This window comes from Delphinapterus leucas, chromosome 16 (genome assembly GCF_059928025.1).
Source record: "Delphinapterus leucas isolate spDelLeu-1000000601 "Yukka" chromosome 16, BTC_Dleu_Yukka2, whole genome shotgun sequence".
In the NCBI taxonomy this organism is placed as follows: Eukaryota; Metazoa; Chordata; class Mammalia; order Artiodactyla; family Monodontidae; genus Delphinapterus; species Delphinapterus leucas.
This window is the reverse complement of record NC_143144.1, coordinates 69,441,924-69,451,692: the sequence shown is the minus strand read 5'-3', so window position 1 is coordinate 69,451,692 and position 9,769 is coordinate 69,441,924. Positions and strand designations below refer to the sequence as shown.

General features: G+C 40.9%; 1 protein-coding gene across 9 annotated transcripts in view; it reads left to right on the top strand.

The window, feature by feature from the left end:
• Positions 1 to 6,348: 6,348 nt before the first annotated feature.
• The window catches only part of GPAM (glycerol-3-phosphate acyltransferase, mitochondrial), a 46,239-nt gene continuing 42,818 nt past the window's right edge, over positions 6,349 to 9,769 (top strand). For 2 of the 9 annotated variants that reach the window (XM_089898173.1, XM_022568782.3), the window contains exons 1-3: positions 6,490 to 6,953; positions 8,275 to 8,405; positions 9,568 to 9,690. In XM_089898173.1, the coding sequence (XP_089754299.1) occupies positions 6,917 to 6,953; positions 8,275 to 8,405; positions 9,568 to 9,690 (291 nt within the window). In that variant the 5' untranslated portion in view covers positions 6,490 to 6,916. Of the gene's footprint in view, positions 6,468 to 6,488; positions 6,954 to 8,274; positions 8,406 to 9,567; positions 9,691 to 9,769 lie in introns of those variants that run through there. The other 7 variants (XR_016388162.1, XM_022568787.3, XM_089898171.1 and 4 more) reach the window with 6 other exon arrangements.

Here is a 9,769-nt window from a genome sequence, read left to right as displayed (position 1 = left end):
CTCTAGAGCTGGTGCCCTGCCCTGAGGCCCTGCTTGTGGCTGAAAGCCTGGAACCCTACCTAGTTCCCACTGGCCTTGCTTCCTGGGGTGCATCAGCTTTGTCCTGCAGCCCACACAGTAGATGCCAAGCCAGCTCTCCCAGAAGCATGACTGCCTCCTGCTTGGCTTATTTGAAGTTTTTGGCTTAATCTACTATGAAGCAGTTTTCAGTCAAATTGAAGTACCTGTTCTGTCACACATGTGGTAAAAGTGAGTCAGAGGGGATTCCATTCTCTTCTGGCCTAAGGTACGTTCTAAATGGCAGGCTCCAAGGTCACGTCCATTGCCATCCCCCAGCGTGATATACTGGCAGGGACTATTTCTCAATGCTCTTTTTCTCCCATATGTTTGAGTTATTCTAGCAGCCGGAATCACTGTGCTTAAAAATTAAATATGAGTCAGGAATGCAATTTGTCTGTAACAGAAAAAAAGATTTCAGTGGCTTAAAATCCAGAGGTGTGTGATTGATAATGTGGGGTTTGGACATTAAATTATAGAGCAAATGGGGAAAAAAAGTGAAAAAGAAGCAGTGCCAGCTGTATCTGTTCCCTTTTCCTAGGAAAGAAACACTTCTCCAGAAATCCTCAAGTTTGATTTTCTCTTAGGTGTCATTGCCCAGAACTGGGTCATAAGACCATCTTGGCTGCGGGGGACAGTTAGACTATTAGAGAACAAGATTATCATAATTAACTCAGATACTTTGATTCACTCTTTTCTCGGGGCTGGGCAAGAGATCACTCTGAATAAAATCAGGCTTCTGATAGCCAGGACCCTGCAAGGAATGGGTATTGGACAGACAGGTCTCATTGCCTGCCCCAGATCAACAGAGTTGTAGAAGCCACAGGCTACTGAACTTGATGCTGATTTTTGAATCTTTTGGGACACAATTATCAAACAGTTGCGTGTAAGTCTCCTAGGCTATCTTATCCTATGCTCCCTGGTGGGCGGTAGGTGTGCTGTACATGTTTATTAAATAAATGAATGAAGAAAACAAATCTAGAGGAAAGTGGACCATGGGAACAGCATAGATTCAGTAAGGGTAAGTCAGGCCAAACTTTATAGCCTTTAAAAGTCTGTGATGGAGTAATTGTTGTATTTGAGATCAGGGCGTGTCATAGATATCTTGTCATTGGATTTCGGCAAGTCAGTTGACACTGTTCCTCATAATATTCTCGCAGAGAAAAAAAAGCACACGTCACAATTTGACGGATGTAGCTGAAGCAAAACTTAGTGAGGAGTTCATAGCACTAATATATCTGTATTAGAAGAGAAGACGGGTCTCAACTCAAATCACTGATCTCAGTGCGGTATTTCAAGGTGTTGAGTCCCAGCCTTTATAAGAGTGTTTTCACCATCATTCAGCCCACAGTACTTTCTAATTTTCATTCTATTTATTCCTTAAACGGTGGGGTGTTTTTGTTTTTTTAGAGGCATGTTAGTTTCCAAATATTTGGGGATTTTCCAGATACTTCTAAGTTAATGATTTCTAATTTCCGTTGTGGTCAGAGTATGTTTTATGTGATGTGAATCCTTATAAATCTATTGAGGCTTGTTTTATGGCAGGTTTTACCAAGACACGTTCCGTATTCACTTGAAAAAAATGATATTCTATCTATGCGTGTAGTGTTCTATAAATGTCAATTAGGCCAAGTTGGTTGACAGTATTGTACAAGCCTTGTATATCTTTACTGATTTTCTGCCTAATTGCTCAGTTATGGAAACAGAGGTGCTGAAATTAGTTTGTAATCATGGATTTTTCTATTTCTCCTTGAAAGTCTGTCCGTTTTTGATTCATATATTTGGAAGCTTTGTACTAGATGCATGAATATTTAGAATTGTTTTTTCCCCTTGATGGATTGACTCCTTTATCATTATGAAATGATCCTCTTTATTTCTGGTAATATTCTTTGTATTGAAATCTACTTTGTATGATATCAATATAACCACCCATATTTCTTCTGATTATCATTAGCATGGTACATTGTTTTTCAATCGTTTAACTTATTTGTCTTTATATTTAAAGTGATTTCTTTTGATAGATGGCATACAGTTGGTTCTTGCTTTTTTCTCCAGTCTGACAATCTTTGCCTTTTAACTGGGGTGATTACTTATATGCATGAATTTAAATCTACCATCTTGCTATGTGTTTTTTCTTTCTCAATCCATTTTTCTTTCCTTTCTCCTCATTTACTGCCTTCTTTTGGATTCGAGTGACTTTTTTTTTTTAATGATTCTGCTTTATTTTCTTCGTTGATGTATTAGCTACAACTCTTTGTTTTACTTTTATGGCAGTTGTTTTAAGAGTTGGAGTATACATCTTTTTATTTTATTTTATATATATATTTTGGAGTATACATCTTTAACTTATCACAGTTTACCTTCAAGTATATTACACCACGCTATGCTTAGTATAAGAATATTACAACAACAGATACTTCCCCCTTTCTGGATGTTGTGCTGTCATCATACATTTTATTTCTACATATATTATAACCCCCCCATATTGTTTTTATTTTTGCATTAAGCTATTATCTTTTAAAAGAGTTTTAAAAGGGAAAAAAATTATTTACCTACAGATTTATGATTTCTTGAGCGCTTGATTCCTTTACGTAGATTCAAATTTCCATCTGGCTGTATTTTCTTTCTACCTGAAGGAGTTTCTTTTAACATTTCTTGTAGTGTCTGCTGGTGGTGAATTCTTTCAGCTTTTGTGTGTCAGATATGTCTTTGTCTTGTGTTTGAAATACATGTTTGGGGAAAGAATCCTAAACTGACAGTTTTCTTTTTGAGTACTTTAAAGATGCTGCTTCACTGTCTCCTCATTTGCATATTCCTGATGAGAAGTCTCCTGACATTCTGATCTTTGTTCCTCTGCACTGTAATGTGTCTTTTTCCCTCTGTTTTTAAGATTTTTCACTTTATCACTGGTTGCAAGCAATTTAATTGAGATGTTCTTTGGTATAGTTTTCTTCTTGTTTCTACTTAGAGTTTGTTGAGCTTCTTGGATTTGTGAATTTATAGTTTTAATCAAATATGGGAAGTTTTCAGCCATTATTTTTTCAAATATGTATTTCTGATATTTCTCCTTTTCTTCAGGGATGCCAGTTGCATATATATTAAGCTCACTGATACTCTGTTCATTTCTAGTTTCAGTCTTTACTTTTTTCTATTTGTGTTTCATTTTGGATAGTTTCTATTCCAACATTTTCTGGTTCTTTAATTTTTTTTTTTTCCAGTAACGTCTAACTTGCTGTTCATCCTGTACAAGTGATGTGTGCATGTGTGTGTGTTAAAAATCTCAGACAATGGTTTTATAATATCTAATGTTTGATTTGGGTCTTTTTTAAGTTTTCCACATCTCTACTTAACTCAATCTTTCCTCTACTTTCTTGGACTTACAGAATATAGTTGTAAGTATGTTTTAGTGTCCTTATTTACCAATTCTATCATCTCTGTCATTTCTGGGACTCTTTCAGTTAATTAATTTTTCTCCCCATTGTGGTTCATTCTTTCCTGCTTCCTTTTGCATCCCTGATGATTTTTTTTTTTTTTTTTTTTGCAGTATGTGCACCTCTCACTGTTGTGGCCTCTCCTGTTGCGGAGCACAGGCTCCGGACGCCCAGGCTCAGCGGCCATGGCTCACGGGCCCAGCCGCTCCGCAGCATGTGGGATCTTCCCGGACCGGGGCACAAACCCGTGTCCCCTGCATCGGCAGGCAGACTCTCAACCGCTGCGCCACCAGGGAAGCCCATCCCTGATCATTTTTGATTGGAAGAGTAACATTGTGAATTTTACGTTGTTGGGTGCTAGATATTTTTGATATTCTTTAAGTATTCTTGTACTTTGTTTTGGGATATTTTGTTCTTCTGAAGTTTGATCCTTTGGGGGCTGCCTTTTAAGATTTGTTATGTAGGTCCAGAGAAGTTTTACTCTACGGTTAATTTTACCCCACTACTGAGGCAAGACTTTTTGAGTTGCGACTTATGGGATTTTCCAGGCCTTATTCCTGGTCCCATATGTTCACTGGTTATCTTTCCACTCTGCCTTGTGGGAAGAGGCACACCACTCTGGTACTCTACTCCCAGTTCCAGCTGTTTTGGCCTTCCTGGTCTCCCAGTTCTAGCTTCTCACCTCAGAAAGTCTACCTAGCTCTTCCTAGATTACCCCTGTCTGCACTATAGCCTGGCAACTCTTTCTAGGCAGTAGGCTGAGGCAATCATAGTGCTTAACCTCATTCACTTCCTTTCCCTTATGGACCACAGTCCTGCACTGCTTGCTGTTTTATATATTTTGCTTTTTAAAAAAATTTTTTTTTATTGTTGTTGTCATCTTAGCAGGAGAGTAAATTCAATCCTTCAGTCCTTGTTGCTCCACCTTGGCTGACTAGATTGGATCTGGATTACTATAAGTTATTGTGGTTCTGTTGATAAAAGACTGCCAAGGGTGTCACTTGCTTCCAAAACAGTTCTCATTTAGTAATCTGTGCACTGCAGTCCACATCTCCTCCAAGTACCGTAAACTCTTGTGCAGTGGGTGTTGCAGAAGAGTTGCGTACAAATGAAGTTTATATAAGAACCTAATTTTCCCCTCTGGCTTACACTTTAATTCCTGTGGTGCTCTACGTCATTTCTCATTACTTTAACAGTGACTTCAAATCCTGTGACTTTCCTGTATTTTCTCCCCTCCTTTTCTTTTTCTTTCTTTCTTTTTTTTTTAATGTCAGGGGTCAGTAATCTGTACACAAATTTCATGATATTTTGGGATGAGAATTCATCTTATTCTAGTCATCATAGGCCTTAAATACTTAGGTGTGTGCTTAGAGCTAAGTTGTGTGGGGGGGGTTGAATAAAGACAGGGCCCTTGACTTCAAGGAGCTCAAAATCTTTTTTTAAATGAATAACAATTCCTGCTGTTTTGAATTGTTTTGGGATGGATTTACAAACAGAAGTAGGAAGTGCCAGAGAAAGAACTCTTGTTTTACTTCTTGTTCCTTAGCTTCAACAAGTAGTTACTGTGTTTACTGTTATGTATTTACTATAACAAAGTATCATAGTGATACCTAAGAAACAGGCACTGGGACTTCCCTGGCCGTCCAGTGGTTAAGGCTTTGCCTTCCAATGCAGGGGGTGTGGGTTGGATCCCTGGTGGGGGAGCTAAGATCCCATGTGCCTTGTGGCCCCAAACCCAAAATGTAAAACAGAAGCAATATTGTAACAAATTCAGTAAAGACTTAAATGACAGTGTGTTTATGGAGGGCTGGAGACATCAGGGAAGGCTTGGAGTCCTAGTTCAACACAGAACTTGTCAAATTTAGCTGAGAGAGGTGTGAGCACAGTTAGGAGTATGAGGGCCCAGGGCTTGACAAGGGACGATGGGAGAGGCTGAAGCAGGGGCTCTTGATGGAGAGCAGTGGGAAAAGTAGAAGCCTCTCTGTGTAAGCCTTAGATGCCAGGCTCAGGCATTTGGACTGTGGGAGCTGTGGATGGTTTTTGATGGATGGACATGGGCAGAGATTGTTTGGAAGAGAGGGTTAGGGTTCATGTGTGCAGAGGAGATGAGGACTGGTGGCAGAGGCGTGAGGGCAGGGATTATGCCTTAACGATCTTTGTACCTTCTGCTAGTTCATAGTTAATGCTTGTTGCTTAAGTGCATGTAAAAGGTTATCTTTTCCCTTCTAAATTGCTAATCTCTTGATAACCACTGGCCTTGTCAATGGTACAACAAATACTGTGAAAGAAACTCTTTGTGCCCCTTGTTAATTTGTTTCAAGGACCAAAGGCAGAGAAATTTGGACTCAGGCTCGTCCAAGCCTTATTTATCTCTCTTTTAATTCCTTATATTCTTCCTTTAGGAAAAGGCACTCAGCCACTGTTTGGAAAACTACACAACAGGGTCATTCCCAATCCCTACCTCCCTCATGCCCAATAAATTCTGCAGTCCTACAAATCTCATAAAAAGACAGCCCACGTGCAGGCTCCCAGGAGAGCCGGGCGGAGATACAAACTTCTAGAGGAACAGAGGTCACACAACGCAGACAGATGCACCCACACTCACGTGACTCAGCGCCCAGGCAGAATCACCGCGCGTTTAGGCAGCACACGCCGTACCTGGCCACGCAGACACACTTGCGGGGACACCTTCTACTCTCGGACCTATCCCCAGTGCACGAGGCCACGAGCCACGCAAAGCCCCGGCCGCCGGGCCCTGGCGCCTAGCCCCAGACCTGGCCCTCCCGGAAGTGGCTGGCTCTCGGCTGCGCTCGTCACCCCGGGCGCCGGTTGCGTCATCATGGCGCGACGTTGCAGCAGCGCCGGCGGAGGTTTAAAGTGCGGGTAGCTGCAGAGGTGAAGCCGGTGGAGCCGAGGGTGCGAGCGGCCAGGGCGGGAGCGGGCTGCGGGAGGCTGCTCGCGCCGGGAGCGCCGGGACAGGTGCGTGGTCGCCCTCTCACCGGGCCCGGCGCTACTCCAGCAAGCTGCCGGGCGGTCCGCTCCCCCCGGCCCTCTCCCTCGAGCTCCCGGGTTCCCCCTGAGAGATGGGGCCGGCTCGTGCCGGCGTGGGGGTCGGGCTTTTTCTCTCCCCGGGAGACCGGGCTGCGGCAGGCTTCCCCTGGGCGAGAGGGAAGTCCCTGTGGGCTCAGTCCCCCGCGCACCCGAAGGGCACGTGGAGTCATTGGCTTTGGCGTTGAGGCAGCAAGCGTGCTCTGGGAGCAGCTGGTGCTGGGGACAGTCCGTTGACAGATGACCACTGATTGAACTGAGCACTCACTGTGCGTCAGACACTGTGCCAGGCGTCTTAGGGGTATTATCCAGTCCTCCCAGCAGCCCAGGAGGTAAGATTTATCATATCATGCCCATTTTCCAGATGGGGAAACCAAGGCATGGAAGTTAACCGACTCGTCCAAAGTCACACAGATGGTAAGCAGGGGGGATTCGAACTCTGATCTGTTTGGCTTCAGAGCTGGCCCTCCTGCCTCTGTCGCTTTTAAAACCCACAGTTGGCTCCCCTCAGCCCACAGCCTGGCGCCTCCAGGATTCTCTTTTTTTTTTACGGGGGGGTGTACTTTTCAACCTTGGACAAACATGGGGAGGGAGGGGTGAAGCGTGCACTTCCTATTGGCACAAGACTGTTTCCACCTCTCGTCCTGCCCCCGTCACAGGGGCCAGACGAGTCTTCATTTTCCCAGGCAGCAGCTGGCTCCGCCGGTTGTAGCTACATTCTGCACCTGAAACTGATAGCTGAGTTTTATTTTATAATACAGAAGAGCTTTCATGCCAGGTGCATTGCTTTACTATTCCCTCCCCTCGCCTATTATGGTAGATTGTTACTCACATAAAATTGTTAAGAATGTGTATAGTCATGCTGAGGGTAACAGTTACCACTGTAAATCCACATGGGGATTGTAAAGAGATCGGCATCTGCCCTCCAAGGAACACTGTTAACTTGAACATGACCTTTCAAGGTTTTAAAGGACTAATTTAAGGCCAGGTGAGAAATAGTCAAATGCTAAAATAATTTGAGAATTATGTTAGAAAATTCTTATATTTTAAGTTAATATCTGTTTTCTTTAGCAGTTCACTGTTAGTGAACATTTTTTCCTAGGGTAGGAAAAGGCTTATTGAAAAGATATGAAAACTTATAAATCAGATATTTTAGAACAGTGTACTTTTGTCTTAGAGCTGTGTAGATGTATTAAAATTGCAAACATCATTTCATTTAAGGCAGCACAAGAAAATTCAGAGCTTAATTCAGTTTAAGTGGGAAACTTGAGAGGTGCCCTCATTACTGTTACCCATTTTACATTGCATAGTGTGTATGACGAAAAATTCCCAGCACATAATTTTTCAAAATTATCTACTTGTGTGCATACATGTAACTTTAATTTAATAAATGCGTATCTTCATACTTCCAGGAACTATTTAGTTACACAGGTGAAATAATTATTTGTCACGTACCTGAAATCAGCTGTCATTTACCCTTGTGAATTCATAGCTGTTTTGTTCATGAAGTCCAAAGATAACGAATGCTGTTTTTTGTTTTTTTTTAAAATCAGGATGGCCTGGATTCATATACACACATCAAAGTCCTTTTTTACACATTGACTAAACATGGGGAAGTCCTCCATAGTTCATTTGACATCCTATCATGGGGCAAAATAATATAGAAATCAGAATTTTGAGTTCTAGTATTTGCTCTCTGGATCCCTCATTAACTTATATGGTATACATTTTTTTATAGCACATGATTTGGGAGTTACGCTTTGTGACATGGATGAATCTGCACTGACCCTTGGCATGATAGATGTTTCTTATTTGCCAAATTCATCTGAATACAGTATTGGTCGATGTAAGCATGCAAGTGAGGAATGGGTAAGTTTAAGATACAGGTTAAAAGCATTCAGCCTAAAGATGTTCATTTCAGTGTGTATGAAGGTGGAAACACTGGAAGCAACAGAAATTCAAATAGAGGTTAATAGCTACAGAAACTACCTCCAGCTGTTAGAAGATTTGTTTATGAAGTCTAATATTTAAAAATTCTTATGGTATTATGTTATTGGGAAGAGAAAATTGGGTAGGAAATTTAAGTACAGTGATTATGTTAAAAAGCAATAGGAAAAAAAACCTATTAGTTGTTTTGGGTGGTGTAATTATAAAGAGATTTTTTTTTCTTTTCGTATCTGTTTTCCATGATTGCATTTCAGAAGTGTGAATTTTGTAATGGAAGTAAACTTTATTTCAAAAATTGAAAATAGGAGATTTTAGTATGTATCTCAATCCAAAGGGCATGCTTTTTTTTTTTTTTTGTATTGTTTTCCCTATGTCAATATAACATGGCATGTTTTAAATGTTTCCTGAACAGTATCTGCTTTAGATAAAAAATGATGTTGGAGTTTTGGGTGGTTTTTTGGTTTATTTTTGAGAATGTGATATCAGTGGGATTTGAGCAACTGATGAACTCAAAGTTAAGAGAAAATTATTTAAAACAGAAGAGCAGAGTTTGACCCTAATTGGATAGTATGGCTATAATTTAAATTCCAGACTTTAAACTCTATTGTTAGGATAAAGGAATATTATATAAGTTTACCTTGTTTTTCATTTAAAGTAAAATATTTTAAGCCGTATTATAACAACTTGTTTACTCTCTGAGTAAGGCCTTTGTAGTTCTTTTGTGGGCGTGTGTGATTTAAGAGGGAGTGAGGTGAATTGTTAGCATAGGGCTCCAGGAGTCCGACTTTATTCCTTCTGCTACTGTCAGAAGGCTATCTGACCTTTTATAACTTAGTTTTTAAACCTTTGAATGCTGCTTTCAGTGTTGCCAGCTATTGCTATTCTTAGGTGCTCAATTTTTGCTTATGTTCCAAGTGTTGGTCATAGAGGGAGCACCTTGAATGAAAAATCACTCTGAGAAACACATGCCACCAAAAAGAAAATATGTCAGAAGTTTCTCTTCTATCTGAAATAGCTTAGAGATCAAGTGGACAAGTATAATTTTCTTGTTACTGACACACTATTTTTTCTTAATATTCATTAGGGTGAGTGTGGTTTCAGACCGACTGTCTTCAGATCTGCAACCTTAAAGTGGAAAGAAAGCCTAATGAGCCGGAAAAGGCCCTTTGTAGGAAGATGTTGTTATTCCTGTACTCCCCAGAGCTGGGTAAGAATGCTACCTTTAATACCTTTGTTGACCTTTAATAAACAGAGTGAAATATGTGACCTAGATTTCCTACTTTGTG